The sequence below is a fragment of the Phyllobates terribilis genome, unplaced genomic scaffold (assembly GCF_046119375.1).
Source record: "Phyllobates terribilis strain yellow unplaced genomic scaffold, ASM4611937v1 Scaffold_9__5_contigs__length_417890890, whole genome shotgun sequence".
NCBI classification, from domain to species: domain Eukaryota; kingdom Metazoa; phylum Chordata; class Amphibia; order Anura; family Dendrobatidae; genus Phyllobates; species Phyllobates terribilis.
Window position 1 is genome coordinate 173,680,036 of NW_027362769.1, and position 19,788 is coordinate 173,699,823.

General features: G+C 42.8%; 1 protein-coding gene across 2 annotated transcripts in view; it reads right to left on the reverse strand.

Annotated features, from left to right (window-relative positions):
* WNT6 (Wnt family member 6) overlaps positions 1–19,788 on the reverse strand; it is a 137,515-nt gene that overhangs the window by 43,353 nt on the left and 74,374 nt on the right. For both annotated transcript variants that reach the window (XM_073647388.1, XM_073647387.1), the window contains exon 3: positions 6,922–7,226. In XM_073647388.1, coding sequence (XP_073503489.1) covers positions 6,922–7,226 — 305 coding nt within the window. The remainder of the gene's footprint in view (positions 1–6,921; positions 7,227–19,788) is intronic.

Sequence of the window (19,788 nt, forward strand, 5' to 3'; positions counted from 1 at the left end):
CAGTGACTGCACCAGCAGAATAGTGAGTGCAGCTCTAGAGTATAATACAGGATGTAACTCACGATCAGTAATGTAATGTATGTACACAGTGACTGCACCAGCAGAATAGTGAGTGCAGCCTTGGAGTATAATACAGGATGTAGCTCAGGATCAGTACAGGATCAGTAATATAATGTATTTACACATTGAATGCACCAGCACAATTGTGAGTGCAGCTCTGGAGTATAATACAGGATGTAACTCAGTATCAGTACAGGATCAGTAATGTATGTACACAGGACTGCACCAGCAGAATTGTGAGTGCAGCTCTGGAGTATAATACAGGATGTAACTCAGTATCAGTACAGGATCAGTAATGTATGTACACAGTGACTGCACCAGTAGAATAGTGAGTGCAGCTCTGGAGTATAATACAGGATGTAACTCAGGATCAGTACAAGATTGGTAATGTAATGTATGTACTCAGTGACTGCACCAGCAGAATAGTGAGTGCAGCTCTGGAGTATAATACAGGATGTAACACAGGATCGGTACAGGATCAGTAATGTAATGCATGTATACAGTGACTGCACCAGCAGAATAGTGAGTGCAGCTCTGGAGTATAATACAGGATGTAACTCAGGATCAGTACAGGATCAGTAATGTATGTACACAGGACTGCACCAGCAGAATTGTGAGTGCAGCTCTGGAGTATAATACAGGATGTAACTCAGGATCAGTAATGTAGTGTATGTACACAGTGACTGCACCAGCAGAATAGTGAGTGCAGCTCTGGAGTATAATACAGGATGCAACTCAGGATCAGTACAGGATCAGTAATGTAATGTATGTACACAGTGACTGCACCAGCAGAATAGTGAGTGCAGCTCTGGATTATAATACAGGATGCAACTCAGGATCAGTACAGGATCAGTAATGTAATGTATGTACACAGTGACTGCACCAGCAGAATAGTGAGTGCAGCTCTGGGGTATAATACAGGATGTAACTCAGGATCAGTAATGTAATGTATGTATACAGTGACTGCACCAGCAGAATAGTGAGTGCAGCTCTAGAGTATAATACAGGATGTAACTCACGATCAGTAATGTAATGTATGTACACAGTGACTGCACCAGCAGAATAGTGAGTGCAGCTCTGGGGTATAATACAGGATGTAACTCAGGATCAGTAATGTAATGTATGTATACAGTGACTGCACCAGCAGAATAGTGAGTGCAGCTCTAGAGTATAATACAGGATGTAACTCACGATCAGTAATGTAATGTATGTACACAGTGACTGCACCAGCAGAATAGTGAGTGCAGCCTTGGAGTATAATACAGGATGTAGCTCAGGATCAGTAATGTAATGTATGTACACAGTGAATGCACCAGCACAATTGTGAGTGCAGCTCTGGAGTATAATACAGGATGTAACTCAGTATCAGTACAGGATCAGTAATGTATGTACACAGGACTGCACCAGCAGAATTGTGAGTGCAGCTCTGGAGTATAATACAGGATGTAACTCAGGATCAGTAATGCAATGTATGTACACAGTGACTGCACCAGCAGAATAGTGAGTGCAGCTCTGGAGTATAATACAGGATGTAACTCAGGATCAGTAATGTAATGTATGTACACAGTGACTGCACCAGCAGAATAGTGAGTGCAGCTCTGGAGTATAATACAGGATGTAACTCAGGATCAGTACAAGATTGGTAATGTAATGTATGTACTCAGTGACTGCACCAGCAGAATAGTGAGTGCAGCTCTGGAGTATAATACAGGATGTAACACAGGATCGGTACAGGATCAGTAATGTAATGCATGTATACAGTGACTGCACCAGCAGAATAGTGAGTGCAGCTCTGGAGTATAATACAGGATGTAACTCAGGATCAGTACAGGATCAGTAATGTAATGTATGTATATAGTGACTGCACCAGCAGAATAGTGAGTGCAGCTCTGGAGTATAATACAGGATGTAACTCAGGATCAGTAATGTAGTGTATGTACACAGTGACTGCACCAGCAGAATAGTGAGTGCAGCTCTGGAGTATAATACAGGATGCAACTCAGGATCAGTACAGGATCAGTAATGTAATGTATGTACACAGTGACTGCACCAGCAGAATAGTGAGTGCAGCTCTGGATTATAATACAGGATGCAACTCAGGATCAGTACAGGATCAGTAATGTAATGTATGTACACAGTGACTGCACCAGCAGAATAGTGAGTGCAGCTCTGGGGTATAATACAGGATGTAACTCAGGATCAGTAATGTAATGTATGTATACAGTGACTGCACCAGCAGAATAGTGAGTGCAGCTCTAGAGTATAATACAGGATGTAACTCACGATCAGTAATGTAATGTATGTACACAGTGACTGCACCAGCAGAATAGTGAGTGCAGCTCTGGGGTATAATACAGGATGTAACTCAGGATCAGTAATGTAATGTATGTATACAGTGACTGCACCAGCAGAATAGTGAGTGCAGCTCTAGAGTATAATACAGGATGTAACTCACGATCAGTAATGTAATGTATGTACACAGTGACTGCACCAGCAGAATAGTGAGTGCAGCCTTGGAGTATAATACAGGATGTAGCTCAGGATCAGTAATGTAATGTATGTACACAGTGAATGCACCAGCACAATTGTGAGTGCAGCTCTGGAGTATAATACAGGATGTAACTCAGTATCAGTACAGGATCAGTAATGTATGTACACAGGACTGCACCAGCAGAATTGTGAGTGCAGCTCTGGAGTATAATACAGGATGTAACTCAGGATCAGTAATGCAATGTATGTACACAGTGACTGCACCAGCAGAATAGTGAGTGCAGCTCTGGAGTATAATACAGGATGTAACTCAGGATCAGTAATGTAATGTATGTACACAGTGACTGCACCAGCAGAATAGTGAGTGCAGCTCTGGAGTATAATACAGGATGTAACTCAGGATCAGTACAAGATTGGTAATGTAATGTATGTACTCAGTGACTGCACCAGCAGAATAGTGAGTGCAGCTCTGGAGTATAATACAGGATGTAACACAGGATCGGTACAGGATCAGTAATGTAATGCATGTATACAGTGACTGCACCAGCAGAATAGTGAGTGCAGCTCTGGAGTATAATACAGGATGTAACTCAGGATCAGTACAGGATCAGTAATGTAATGTATGTATATAGTGACTGCACCAGCAGAATAGTGAGTGCAGCTCTGGAGTATAATACAGGATGTAACTCAGGATCAGTAATGTAGTGTATGTACACAGTGACTGCACCAGCAGAATAGTGAGTGCAGCTCTGGAGTATAATACAGGATGCAACTCAGGATCAGTACAGGATCAGTAATGTAATGTATGTACACAGTGACTGCACCAGCAGAATAGTGAGTGCAGCTCTGGATTATAATACAGGATGCAACTCAGGATCAGTACAGGATCAGTAATGTAATGTATGTACACAGTGACTGCACCAGCAGAATAGTGAGTGCAGCTCTGGGGTATAATACAGGATGTAACTCAGGATCAGTACAGGATCAGTAATGTAATGTACAGTGAGTACGGAAAGTATTCAGACCCCTTTAAATTTTTCACTCTTTGTTTCATTGCAGCCATTTGGTAAATTCTAAAAAGTTCATTTTTTCTCATTAAAGTACACTCTGCACCCCATCTTGACTGAAAAAAACAGAAATGTAGAAATTTTTGCAAATGTATTAAAAAAGAAAAACTGAAATATCACATGGTCATAAGTATTCAGACCCTTTGCTCAGTATTGAGTAGAAGCCCCCTTTTGAGCTAGTACAGCCATGAGTCTTCTTGGGAATGATGCAACAAGTTTTTCACACCTGGATTTGGGGACCCCCTGCCATTCTTCCTTGCAGATCCTCTCCAGTTCCGTCAGGTTGGATGGTGAACGTTGGTGGACAGCCATTTTCAGGTCTCTCCAGAGATGCTCAATTGGGTTTAGGTCAGGGCTCTGGCTGGGCCAGTCAAGAATGGTCACAGAGTTGTTCTGAAGCCACTCCTTTGTTATTTTAGCTGTGTGCTTAGGGTCATTGTCTTGTTGGAAGGTGAACCTTCGGCCAAGTCTGAGGTCCAGAGCCCTGTGGAAGAGATTTTCATCCAGGATATCTCTGTACTTGGCTGCATTCATGTTTCCTTCAACTGCAACCAGTCGTCCTATCCCTGCTGCTGAAAAACACCCCCATAGCATGATGCTGCCACCACCATGTTTCACTGTTGGGATTGTATTGGGCAGGTGATGAGCAGTGCCGGGTTTTCTTCACACATACCGCTTAGAATTATCACCAAAAAGTTCTATCTTCGTCTCATCAGACCAGAGGATCTTATTTTTCATAGTCTTGGAGTCCTTCATGTGTTTTTGAGCAAACTCTATGCAGGCTTTCATATGTCTTGCACTGAGGAGAGGCTTCCGTCGGGCCACTCTGCCATAAAGGCCCGACTGTTGGAGGGCTGCAGTGATAGTTGACTTTGTGGAACTTTCTCCCATCTCCCTACTGCATCTCTGGAGCTCAGCCACAGTGATCTTGGGGTTCTTCTTTACCTGTCTCACCAAGGCTCCTCTCCCACGATTGCTCAGTTTGGATGGACAGCCAGGTCTAGGAAGACTTCTGGTGGTCCCAAACTTCTTCAATTTAAGGATTATGGGGGCCACTGTGCTCTTAGGAACCTTGAGTAATGCAGAAATTCTTTTGTAACCTTGGCCAGATCTGTGCCTTGCCACAATTCTGTCTCTGAGCTCCTTGGCAGTTCCTCTGAGCTCATGATTCTCATTTGGTCTGACATGCACTGTGAGCTGTGAGGTCTTATATAGACAGGTGTGCGCCTTTCCAAATCAAGTCCTATCAGTTTAATTAAACACAGCTGAACTCCAATGAAGGAGTAGAACCATCTCAAGGAGGATCACAAGGAAATGGACAGCATGTGACTTAAATATGAGTGTCTGAGCAAAGGGACTGAATACTTATGACCATGTGATATTTCAGTTTTTCTTTTTTAATAAATTTGCAAAAATTTCTACATTTCTGTCTTTTTTCAGTCAAGATGGGGTGCAGAGTGGACTTTAATGAGGAAAAATATGAACTTTTTAGAATTTACCAAATGGCTACAATGAAAGAAAACGTGAAAAATTTAAAGGGGTCTGAATACTTTCCGGACCCACTGTATATACACACTCCACCAGCAGAATAGTGAGTGCAGCTCTGGAGTATAATACAGGATGTAACTCAGGATCAGTACAGGATCCATAATGTAATGTATGTGCACTGTGACTGCACCAGCATAATAGTGAGTGAAGCTCTGGAGTATAATGCAGGATGTAACTAAGGATCAGTAATGTAATGTATGTACACAATGTATGTACACAGTGACTGCAGCAGCAGAATAGTGAGTGCAGCTCACCCACAGACACAGCAAACCTTCTTGCCATAGCTCGCATTGATGAGCCATCCTGGATGAGCTGCACTACCTGAGCAACTTCTGTGGGTTGTAGAGTCCATCTCATGCTACCACGAGTGTGAAAGCACAACCAACATTCAAAAGTGACCAAAACATCAGCCAGAAAGCATTGGTACTGAGATGTGGTCTGTGGTCCCCACCTGCAGAACCACTCCTTTTATTGAGGGGGTCTTGATAGTTGCCAATAATTTCCATCTATTGTCTATTCCATTTGCACAACAGCATGTGAAATTGATTGTCAATCAGTGTTGCTTCCTAAGTGGACAGTTTGATTTCACAGAAGTTTGATTTACTTGGAGTTATATTCTGTTGTTTAAGTGTTCCCTTTATTTTTTTGAGCAGTATATATATATATATATATATCTACTATATAATCGGCTTATCTCGTCTGTCTGTCCGTCCAGGAAATCCCGAGTCACTGATTGGTCCGGCCGCGGCCAATCAGCGACGCAGGATTTCAGAACAAGATGGCGGCCGTTAGCGGCTCATCTGCCGCACGGAGGTCAGCGGCGATGCAGCTGGGAGATGACCGGCTGCTCGCAGCGGAAGTACCCGCACAGGCAGCGCCGCTCCCCGGTCCTCACTAACACAGTTCGCTGATTGGTCGCGGCCGGTCGGCCGCATACATATTCTAGAATACCCGATGTGTTAGAATCGGGCCACCATCTAGTATATATATAATACTGTATAGGAAGAGCAAATGCCAATTGAGCAAATGGATAAAGCTGAGGAGACAGGAAGAAAGGGAGTGAGAGATGGAGAGGACAGAGTGAGAGGAGGAGGTGGAGAGATAGATTGGTGAGATAACACCTAAATGCTTCTCTTATGGAATGCACCTTGGATCCCCTACAGGCAAAACCCACCACCCCCAGGAATTCTCCATGACCACATGGCTGCTTCTGCCTTCCCAATCCATCGCTCATTGCTAATTAATTCATGATTCATGGAAGCTTCTTCCTTCTCCTAGCTCTTTAATTAAAATACTTTTCTATGATCGTGGATAGGAAACCACAGGTCTCAGAGCATGAAGCCAAAATCCATTGTCCTCACTGCTCCTCCGCGGCTGTGAGTGACAGCGGGGAATGAGCGCAGACAGCTCTGCCTAGACTGCTCCCATAAATCACTATATTATATTCTACTTCTCTTTTTTGCTTGTTGATGCAATTAAAGGGATATTACACAGAAAACATGCAAATGCACTCAATTAGGGCAGCAAGTGGGAAATTGCACCCGAGTGGGAGAATATCAACTGGTACCAATGAAAAACGAAATATGGTTCTCCACTTACCATGTGCCATTTATCTTTGGGGTTTCCTTAAGCACAGGTTAGATTGCTGCCTTTGTACCCAGTAAAGCTAAGACCCAGGCAGTATATATGGGCGGAACCAGTTTATCTAAAGATGTTGTTATTCTGTCTCACTTCTCTTACTGGAAAGAATCCTTACCAGCCTTCCTGCTTCATTGTTATGAAGGTCGATCAAAGTGCGGATATCGCTCTTCCCCTTTTTTCTTTTTGCATCCATGAACTGTCTTGACTTCTCGTAGCCATATTCCACGTCATCGCCGCAGCCCCCCCACTCCCATGCGGATCCATCCGCCCCTGGTCCGATGGCAAGAGGCGGTGGTGGCGCCCAATTCCGTGTCACTTCACAGCCGCACTGCATCAGCTCCCCCATGCTGCAAGCTTGTGTCACTGCGTGGATCACCCCGGCCGCTGTTATGGCGTACACAAACGCCGTCTCCCGGATATCTGCAGAAGAAGAAAACAAACCGTTAGCTCCGTATCTACATCCCAATAAATTTCCTAAATATTCACAGCCCGCCGACTCCAAATCACGGGAAATGATACATTTTATACAAGCTCGGAACTAAACTGTAGCAAATTGTATCTTCTCGTGTTACGCTATCACTCCGCCGCTCTTGGCCGATGTTCATAAGTTTGTGTTTTTTTGGTTTTGCCAGAGAGGGGGCACTGCCAGTCACAGTATACAGAGGGGGTAACAGGATACAGTCAGAGGCAATGCTAGACTTATTTCATCTCCTAATAATTGCCCTGCCGTCCCCAGGAGACAATAGGATCTGTCACATCGGTCCAAAAATGAATGAACGTTTGTGACAATTACGGCGATTGGGTTCACGGTTTACCCCGGACATTATATCCAGCAGCGTTTATTGCCTTCAGTTAATCACGACTTGTGCGGACGCCCAGAACATTCGTCATTGGAAGCAATAAGAAGAATAATATCAAAAGTCTCATTTCACTTCTGCTTCAGTAATTTATGGCAGAAAGCAATTGTGGATCCAAATCGAGTTCTGGATGATGGGAGTGATGATTCTGTAGCAATTGAGAAATTGGGAATTTTATATGTTAAGGACCGCTTCTCATAATCCTATTACAGCAGGGCAGATTAATTAATAGTTATCTACACAAGACCAGGCCGGCTAAAAGGGGACAAATTCATCACACAGAATCAGAAGGGGAAAACTACTAGACTTGTTACTGACTCAGTATTAGGTGAGAAATGTCTTTAATAATCTCCATCCACCATTGATTGCAGTAAAATGTGCCAAATCCACTAAGCGGTGCACTGCGCACCTCTTTATAAGTTTAGAGCATCTTTGGCCGTCCTTGCATCGGAAACTGAACTGATTTATGAATAGGGGGTAGATTTGCACAATTTACACCAACTTTTTGGCAAGTAATAGTAAATTTGTAGCCCAGATTGCAATCACATGCACTGAGGGCTAACCACAGCAAATGTGAAAAGTTGCAGGTGACAAATATGACGCGCAATGGAATTTGTGACTTTGTTTATTGCCACAAAAGTGGCACAGAACGATTTAGAAATTCCCCCAAAAGAAACAGAGAACCCCTGAGTCGTGTTCTCGCTTTAGATATAATACAATGTATCTGTCTGGTTTCTGCCTCTGTTCCTTTAAAACAAAACAAAGGTAAAAATAAAATAAAAATCATTAGTCAATATTCAAGAAGCCCTCCTCCTCATCATCATCCTCACATCAAAATTTGTATCCTCTTAGTATATTGCAGTCATCATATTATACAGCGCTGTGTACTTACAATTGCTCATTTTACCTTTCTACCCATCAATTCTTCTCTTTTCTCTGATCTATGTAGAAACAGGACCTTTCTTGTCCCTGCATTTATGATCACCTTCTTCAACTCCTGCTTCCACAGCTGCTCCACTTCTCCCCCTGCCAGGGACTTTTGCAGTGACTGATGACTCATGCAGGAAAAAGAGACTTCCTGTTCCTACATAGAGCTTAGAAGGATTCAGATAGTCAGTTTTTAATCATGTGATGTCATAGACCTAATGGAAAAGAAAATAATTACATTTAGAAAGGCAAAATGAGCAATTGTAGGTACACAGCGCTGTATAATATGATGACTGCAATATATTAAAAGGAAAACAATTTTGATGGGAGGAGGAGGAGGAGGAGTGCTTTTTTAAGGGAGTACCCTCATCTTATTTCTAGGATATGGGCTCCGCTGTGCAGGGAAGAAGGATGCAGCACTGAATCAGCACTGCTGCCCTTCATTCATAGAATTGGTGATGCTCCCGGAGGTCGGACCTTGACCAAGTGTTTTTGTGAGCCTTACAACATGACCATGGCATGACTGTCAATGCAATGCAAGTCTCATTAAAGGGTCACTGAGGGTAGCTGCCACCCACAGGTGGCACTTGCAAAGTTCTCTTTCATTCTGGGAAGTAATACATATTTATTTAATATTCCCAATGAACATCCTGACATTTATAGATACAACATTCTGTACTTATTAATATCTTAATATAAACTTTGAATTGGTTGGAATTTTTTTTTTTTGTGATACAAAGCTCCAAATTCCCTGCTCTCTATGACTTAGCGCTACATGATAAAATGGTATTTCTCATTAGTTACCACTAGAGGGAGCTCACTGCATACTGCGTTATCATTGCAATTAATGTGTACCCGTCTGCAGTGAGCGCAGTGGTGACTGCAAGCAGCTAAACTTTTATCACTTATCTGTATGTAGATTTGTTTGGAGCTCTGTTTCAGAAAACTAGAGCAGAGTCCGAGATTAGGATAAATTAATAAATAGATAAAAAGAGCTAAATGGTGAATGACGGTCAATGAAGGGTGGACCGTGGACAGTCACTTTAAAGTTCTGTTTACCTGTCACTGGGCCATTATACGACACCTCCTCTATCTGCCATATTCTTTTTCTACAGTGTTCATCCACCTGTGACTTTCCAGCTTCTGCAAAGCTACAACTCCCAGCATTTCCTGACAGTCACAGCTTGCTGGGAGTTGTAGTTTTTCAACCGCTTACAAGTTACAGGTTGGCGACCACTGCTCCAGCGCTTTTCTGAAAGGCCTGCAGTCTGTGAGGGATCCTTCAGCAGGTCCCCTAAGGCTAGGTATAACTCAGGAGTCAGACATATAGGAAGGCGTCAGGGACATTCCATTCACATCATGCTCACTTTAGAAACTCACTTTTTTATGTCCATCAAATACCCCAAAGAAAGAAAAAAAATGTTCCATTCAGACTGATTGCATCTAAAAGTAGAAAGAGCAGTAAAAAGGCGTCTGCAGCACGGAAACCATGGATCACCCTGCAATCAGAGATACTACATAAGGTGACCTGACCCCAATGCAGAAAGCAAGACCATTATATTGGCCATGCACATTATACCAAGCTCCTAATACCCTCCAGCTAAACCAAATGGCTTTCTATAGAGCAGGGGGAGAGATAAGCAACTGGCAAATAATATGGCACCGCTTATCTACTGGAGTTACAAAATTAACAGATTGGAAAACCTAATTCTATCCTATGTCAACCCCCAAGACAGCCATCACTATGGGGTCTGCCAACATCATGGCTTTAGTCAAGGAGTTGCTCCCTTTGCCTTTTTTTGTGAGAGTGATACATTTATATTATACTCTGTAGCGGATGGGTAACCAGTGCAATGACTGGCAAAGGGTGAGGGCATCAGTGTAGCAGCTGGAGAAAAACTATGATCCCGGCTGCTGCGTTCATGATGGATTGGAAAGGAGAGAGCTTAGTAAAAGGGAGGCCAGTTAGTAGAGAGTTGCAATAGTCCAGGCGAGTATGAATCAGATAAATAATAAGAGTTGTTGCCGAGACAAAGGTAAGAAAAGGTTTTAATTCTAGAGATGTTTTTGAGGAGCAGGTGACATGAGCGAGCGAGAGATCGGACGTAGAGAGTAGAGGAAAGATGTCATGTGGTATAGTGCATCCAAGCAGCAAACCGAAGAATGCAGCTCTGGATGTGACTGGAGTATAAGGCTGCGTGCCCACGTAGCGTTTTTCAAGCGTTTACGCTGCGGAATTTCAGCAGCGTAAACGCTTGTTAAACGCTAGGTAATCCGCTCCCCATGGTCCCCAAGGGGATTCCGCAAGTTCTATGCCCACGCTGCGGATTTTTCCGCAGCGTTTATGCCGCGTTCAAAAATCCGCAGCATGTTCATTAATTTTGCGTTTCCGCAAGCGGAATTGCCTTGTGCAATGCATTAAAAACGCAAGTCAATTCCGCATGTGGTAAACGCGCGATAAGCGCGCGATAAACGCGCAATAAACGCGTGCGGAATTCCGCATGCGTTTTTCCGGGAGAGGACATGCGGAAATGAAGCAGAAATTTTCTGCTTCATTTCCGCAACGTGGGCACATAGCCTTAGACTTGCCGGAACACAAGACTGATACAAAGTAACAGCGAAGTTATACATATTGGGGATAGATCATAAATATAACAACTTTCTGAGCGTTACCGCTGGACACCAGGAGCTGATGGAAATTTTGGAGATCTCAGTTCCTCCTGAGCTGAAATGTTGGGGGTTATTTTCCTTACCGCGTCTTTCTCCCCTGCGGCCAGGAATACGATTATTGCTACATTTTACATAAGCCCTCGGCTTTACTGCTTAGACATGTTCCCCCGGTGTTGTAATGAAGTAATTATGAATGCTCCAAGACAATGTGTGGGTTTAATAAAGAAAAAAGAATGTTTTCTTGACTGCCGTGTGATTTACTGATCCCCCGAGGAATGGTTGCAAGTATCAGACGTGTGGCGCTCCTCTCTTGTGGTCTCCATCTTCCTCCTTGTCCCACATGACATCCCGGAGTTCACTCGGAGGTATTCATCATGGCTCCTCTTCACTATTCTTAAAGCTTTTAGAGCACCACTTATCCGCCATTTATACATCACAGACACTCATCTGGGATTTGCGGCCGTCTGACTGCTAATGTCTTAATTATTGACTTTTGAACTTGGGGAATTAGGACATTTTATAAGGTGAGATAGGATCGACCGCCCAGATCCTAGGAGGTGATGTGCCCCGCACTTCTGTCCAGGGCGAGTTTAGTGCATCTACTTCTCTCCTCTTCTCATTCCTCCCACACGGCCCAAATTCTAGTATTACACAGTGCTTAAGTAAAACCACCAAACAGTGCACAAAATATACTGCCACACATAATACTACAATGTAACGGATAAATAATACTGTCGTCTAGTGAATAATTATTAACAACATTATTTTTCTAAATTATACAGCCGAAAAGTGCGCAAAAATACTATAATATAATGCCCAAATAATACTGCCATATAGTGTAAAAAAATAATACAACCATACAATGCACCAAATATATTTCCACACAGTACACACATAATACTACAATGTTAAGGATATATAATACTGTCATATAGTGCATAAATAATATAATCATTATTTGTCTAAATTATACTGCCAAAAAGTGCATAGTGTAGAAAAAAAATACAACCATACAGTGCACCAAATATATTGCCACTTAATGCATAAATATTACTACTATTTAATGGACAAATACTACTATCCTAAAGTGCTTGATAAGCACCATGTAATGCCAAAAATTATACTATCCCGAGGTACATAAATAATACTACAATGTAACGGATAAATAATACAGTAATATAGTGCATAAATAATACCAACATTATTTGTCCAAATTATACTGCTAGATAGTGCATAAAAATACTACAATGTAATGCCTAAATAATACTGCTATATATTGTATAAATAATACAAGCATACAGTGCACAAAATATACTTCGACATAGTCCAAACATTTCACTACTATATAATGGACAAATCATACTGTCATAAAGTGCTTGATAGGACCATGTAATGCCACAATTGTATTATTGCATGGTACATAAATAATACTACAATGTATGCCCAAATCATGCTACCACATAGTGTCTACATGATATCACCATACAGTGACCAAAATATGCTGCCATACAGTGCATAAATTACACTACAATATAATGCCCAAATAATAGTGCCTAAATAATAGCACTTACAGTCATATGGTACATAAATAATACTACACCATAATGGACAAAAATACTGTCATATAGTGCCTGCAAAACACTATACAGTGGCCCAAATTTTACTGTCATATAGTGCATAAATAACACTAAAATCTAATACACAAATAATACTGTTATATAGGGACTGAATAATATCATCTACAGTTTTCACATTATTCTTCCAGATAATACAATATAATATAATATAATGCTAAATGTTCCTATTCATTGACTGCAAGCAGAGATCTTGCAGATGGTGACTGAGGGCTTCCCTGGCACGGCTGGACGGTGTCTTGCCCGGACAGACGTCCCTCTGCTTCCTCCGTGGCTAATTTACCTTTGTCATCCAAATCAAATCCTGTCATTGGCAAAATGCTTCCGTTACTAAAAATACCCAAATTATTGTTTTTGCCGCTTGTTGAGGAGGAAACGGAGGACGAGTGGCTGCTGCTGTGGCATCGGTCAGCTATGTAATCCCCCCCCCGCCCCGGCTCCTTACAGGGGCTGTCCACTCTGAATAACCCCTGTCCATATCTGGAAACCAAGACGCAGACGTGAGCAGAGCTTTATTTGGCATCTGCCGTGTATAGTTTTATTATTTAATCACGATACGGCAGTAATATTTTGGGCACTATGTAGTAGTAGTGTTAAGACATTACATAGCAGTATTATTTTGTCACCATTTTATAGTATTATTTAACCGGCGATTTTCAAGTTTGTTTTAGCTTTTCCTCCCCTGCTTCCAAGAGCCATAACTTTTCTATTTTTCCATCCCCATAGCCATACGAGGGCTTGTTTTTTTTGCAGGACTAGTTGTACTTTTGAATGGCACCATTCATCTTAAGGCTCTCTCACACATCCGGATATTGCCGGTACTGGAAACACCAGTAATGGAGATATCCGTGTCCATGTGTGTGATGCGTGTGCCGCATCAGGATCACACGTACCGGAACCTGGGAATCAGTGTACAGTTCGCGCAGTTTCCAAGTGCCGGGTGCTGAACACTGCCCTCACCATTGTCCCCAGCCAGCGCTGAGATCAGCACCAGCAGGGGAAAATGTTGAGAGTAGTAGTGTCTGCTCCCGCAATGTCCTGGTGTAAAAATAAGAATAAAATAAAAAAAATCCTTATACTCACCTGTCCTAAGTGTTCCACGCTGTAATCCATCTGACCGCTCACACCGAGGAGACAACGTGCTGAAACTCTGATGACAATGTGCTGAAACTCTGATGACAACATGCGGAAACTCTGATGACAATGTGCTGAAACTCTGATGACAACGTGCTGAAACTCTGATGACAACGTGCTGAAACTCTGATGACAATGTGCTGAAACTGAGATGACAATGTGCTGAAACTGTGATGACAATGTGCTGAAACTGTGATGACAATGTGTTGAAACTATGATGACAATGTGCTGAAACTATGATGACAACGTGCTGAAACTGTGATGACAACGCGCTGAAACTGTGATGACAACGTGCTGAAACTATGATGACAACGTGCTGAAACTATGATGACAACGTGCTGAAACTGTGATGACAACGTGCTGAAACTATGATGACAACGTGCTGAAACTGTGATGACAACGCGCTGAAACTGTGATGACAACGTGCTGAAACTATGATGACAACGTGCTGAAACTATGATGACAACGTGCTGAAACTATGATGACAACGTGCTGAAACTATGATGACAACGTGCTGAAACTCTGATGACAGCGTGCTGAAACTCTGATGACAGCGTGCTGAAACTCTGATGACAACGTGCAGAAACTGTGATGACAATGGGAAGATATAGGAGAGGGAGAAGAGGGGGTCGAGTCCATGTGGGTAGAGATAGAGGGGGCAAAAAATAATAATAAAATATTACTGGGGGTCTGCTATAAGCCACCCAATATAACAGAGGAGAATGAGAATCTGCTATTAGGACAAATAGACAAAGTAGCAAAACATAATGAGGTGATTGTAATGGGGGACTTCAACTACCCGGATATTGACTGGGAAACAGAAACCTGTAGATCGCAGAAAGGAAAAAGGTTCTTGACAAATATCAAGGATAATTATCTCTCCCAACTAGTGCAGGAAACAACGAGAGGGAAGGCCGTGTTGGACTTAATATTGACTAATAGGCCTGATAGAATAACTGAGGTACAGATAGGGGGGCACCTAGGTAATAGCGACCATAATATTATCAATTTCAAAATGCCCTTCAGTAGGGTTATCAATAAGGGAACAACAAAAACATTAAACTTTAGGAGGGCGAAGTTTGATCAGCTGAAAGAAAGCCTTCAACTTATAGACTGGGACAAAGTTCTTAATCAAGGAAATACGAATAGTAAATGGGAAACCTTCAAAAGAATTCTGAATACTCAGTGCGAGAGGTATATACCGTATGGGAATAAAAGGGCCAGAAATAAGAGGAAACCAATATGGTTGAATAAGAACGTAAAAGGGGCGTTAAATAGCAAAAAAGAGGCATTCAAGAGATTAAAACAGGAAAACAGCAAGGAGGCACTAATGTGTTACAAGGAAAAAACGAGAACCTGCAAAAAAACAAATAAAAATAGCAAAGGAGGAAACAGAGAGACGTATTGCTAGGGAAAGTAGATCAAATCCCAAACTGTTCTTTACGTATATAAATAGTAAAAGGATTAAATCGAATAATATTGGACCGATAAAAAGTGATGAAGGCAAAATCATAGAGAAAGATGAGGATAAAGCTAATCTATTAAATAAATTTTTTTCGGCAACTTTCACAAAGGAAAAAGAACTAACAGGCGAAATGAGAAGTGACAAGCTTAATCCTCCACTAAGTATGACTAATCTAACCCAAGCTGGGGTACAGAAACGCCTCAGTAACATTAAAATAAACAAATCACCAGGACCTGATGGCATACACCCACGGGTACTAAGGGAACTAAGTAATGTGATAGACAGACCGTTATATCTTATATTTAAGGACTCTGTTGAGACTGGGTCTGTGCCACTTGATTGGCGACAGGCGAATGTAGTGCCAATATTCAAAAAGGGAGCGAAAAGTGACGCCGGAAACTATCGGCCGGTGAGTCTGACGTCCGTTGTGGGCAAAATTTTTGAAGGCTTCATTAATGAGGCAATCATGGAGCATCTTGACGCTAATAATCTATTAACCCCGAACCAACATGGATTCATGAGGAATCGCTCCTGCCAAACAAACCTGATTGACTTCTACGAGGAGGTTAGCTCTCAACTAGATCAGGGGGAACCAGTGGATGTCGTGTATCTCGACTTCTCAAAAGCGTTCGATAGCGTGCCACATAATAGGTTGGTATACAAAATGAGAATAATGGGGCTGGGGGAAAATGTCTGCAAGTGGGTAGCTAACTGGCTAAAGGATAGAAGGCAGAGGGTGGTTATAAATGGAATATACTCAGATTGGGTAAGCGTCACTAGTGGGGTACCACAGGGGTCTGTACTAGGCCCAATGTTATTTAATATCTTTATTAACGACATAGTCAACGGGATAAATAGTAAAATATCAATATTTGCAGATGACACAAAGTTATGTAAAACAATTAATACAAAAGAGGATAGTGAAGACCTTCAGAGGGATTTGGATAAGCTGGGTAGGTGGAGCATTAAATGGCAAATGAGGTTTAACGAGGAGAAATGTAAGGTCATACATATGGGAAGGAAAAATGGAAGTCACCAGTACTCACTGAATGGGAAACCATTGGGGAATTCAGAGATGGAGAAGGACTTGGGCATCTTGATTGATAGCAAACTAAATTGGAGTGCCCAAAGTCAGGCCGCTGCTGTAAGGGCAAACAGGGTAATGGGATGTATCAGAAGAGGTATAGCTGCAAAGGATGAGAACATTGTTCTTCCACTGTACAAAGCACTGGTCAGACCACACTTGGAATACTGTGCTCAGTTATGGGCCCCAATATATAGAAAGGATATAAATGAGCTTGAAAAGGTACAAAGGAGGGCAACAAAATTAATAAAGGGAATGGAGGGACTGCAATACCCAGAGAGGTTGGCAAAACTAGGACTATTCAGCCTGGAAAAGAGAAGGTTGAGGGGGGACATAATAAATGTGTACAAATATGTTAGGGGACAGTATAGAGATCTTGCCCGGGATTTGTTCAAAAGGAGGGATATTACGGTAACAAGAGGGCACTCACTAAGACTGGAAGAGAAAAGGTTTCAGCACCAGCATAGGAAGGGGTTCTTTACGGTAAGAGCAGTGAGAATATGGAATTCACTGAGTGAGGAGACGGTAATGTCGGATTCACTACACCAGTTCAAGCGGGGACTGGATGCTTTTCTAGATACCAGGCAGATTTCTGCATATACTTAAAAATAGAATAAAATAGTAGGTTGATACAGGGATTTATTCTGACTGCTGGTTTCAGAGTCGGGAGGGAATTTTTCCTCAGGTGAAGATTGGCTAAATCATTTGGGGTTTTTGCCCTCCTCTGGATCAACTTTAGCAACTACAGAACTTACAGGTCGAACTTGATGGACGCAAGTCTTTATTCGCCTTTACAAACTATGTACTATGTACTATGTACTATGTGTTGAAACTATGATGACAGCGTGCTGAAACTCTGATGACAACGTGCTGAAACTCTGATGACAACGTGCTGAAACTCTGATGACAACGTGCTGAAACTATGATGACAACGTGCTGAAACTATGATGACAACGTGCTGAAACTATGATGACAACGTGCTGAAACTCTGATGACAACGTGCTGAAACTGTGATGACAACGTGCTGAAGCTCTGATGACAACGTGCTGAAACTATGATGACAATGTGCTGAAACTCTGATGACAACGTGCTGAAACTATGATGACAACGTGCTGAAACTCTGATGACAATGTGCTGAAACTCTGATGACAATGTGCTGAAGCTCTGATGACAACGTGCTGAAACTATGATGACAACGTGCTGAAACTCTGATGACAATGTGCTGAAGCTCTGATGACAACGTGCTGAAGCTTTGATGACAACGTGCTGAAACTCTGATGACAACGTGCTGAAACTGATGACAACGTGATGAATATCTGATGACAACGTGCTGAAACTCTGATGACAACGTGCTGAAACTGATGACAATGTGCTGAAACTCTGATGACAATGTGCTGAAACTCTGATGACAACGTGCTGAAACTCTGATGACAATGTGCTGAAACTCTGATGAAGCTCTGATCAAAAACACTGATGAAACTTGGTCTAAGCCAGTGGTTCTCAACTCCAGTCCTCAAGACCCACAGATCATGTTTTCAGGATTTCCTCAGCATTGCACAGGTGATGGAATTATTACCTGTGCAATACTTAGGAAATCCTGAAAACATGATCAGCTGGTGGGTGTTGAGGACTGGAGTTGAGAACCAATGCTCTAAGCCCTAATCAATTATACCAAACAGGTTATATTGATAATCATTTCTATGTAGGTTGAGACACATTCATTGACTGAAACAGCTGTATTGGAGGCTTAAAACTGAGTGAGGAACGACCAATTTCTGCTACAAAGGTGAGGTTGTGGAAGACAGTTTTATTTCACAGGTCTCACATCATGGCAAGACTGAGCAACAAGACACAAGGCAGTTATACTGCATCTGCAAGATCTCTCACAGGCAAAGATGTTAGAGTAGATTGGAGATAAGATGTTCTGTCCAAGCTCTTTTGAAGAAGCACCAAGAAATGTGCAATCTTGAGCACTGTAGATGCAGTGGTTGGCCAAGGAAACGTGACATCAGATGTCCAGCAGTGCCTTTATCTCAGAACATGCGGTGACCAGTGGAACCCAGCTCCACCATCTGATGTTCAGAGAAGTCCGGACAGAAGTCGTCTTCATGGGAGAATTGTGGCCAAAATCTAGACCTTCTACAATGAAACAAGCGACTCAACTCTGCACAAAAATATAAGAACTGGGGAGCAGAAAAATGTTAGTGAAATATTCGGCTGTAACAGAAGCAGATTGTTCCTGAAGGTCCAGAGAGCGGCACAATAATGAGGGTCTGCAGGAGCAGTGATGCACGGTGGAGGGTCCGGCAGGTCTGGGGCTGCATTACAGCAAATGGAGTTGTGGATTTGGTCAGGATCAATGATGTCTTCAGTGCTGAGAAATCCCGGCAGACACTGAACCATCATGTAATATTATCAGGAGGCGTCTGATTGGCTCCAAATTTATTCAGCAGCCGGACAACGACCCCCAACATCCAGCCAATGTCATTAAGAAAGAGGAGTCCTGGAGGTGATGATCCGGCGCCGGAGTCCTGATCTCCCATCATCCCGTCTGTCTGGGATCACATGAAGAGACAGAAGGATCCGCAAAAGCCTCATACACAGAAGATCTGGGGTCCGTTCTCCAAGATGTTTGGAACAACCTCCGGCCGAGATCCTCCATAACCAGTGTACAAGTGACGAGAAGAAGAGATGGAGGCGACGGGCGGTCACCAGATGCGGATGATGGAGGTGACGGGCGGTCACCAGATATTGATGATGGAGGTGACGGGCGGTCACCAGATACTGATGACGGAGGTGACGTGACGGGCGGTCACCAGATACGGATGATGGAGGCAACGGACGATCACCAGATACTGATGATGGAGGTGACGGGTGGTCACCAGATACTGATGATGGAGGTAACGTGACGGGCGGTCACCAGATACTGATGATGGAGGTGATGGGCAGTCACCAGATAGTGATGATGGAGGCAACGAACGGTCACCAGATACTGATGATGGAGGTGACGGGCGGTCACCTGATACTGATGATGGAGGTGACGTGACGGGCGGTCACCAGATACTGATGATGGAGGTGACGGGTGGTCACCAGATACTGATGATGGAGGTGATGTGACGGGCGGTCACCAGATACTGATGATGGAGGTGATGGGCAGTCACCAGGTACGGATGATGGAGGCAACGGACGGTCACCAGATACTGATGATGGA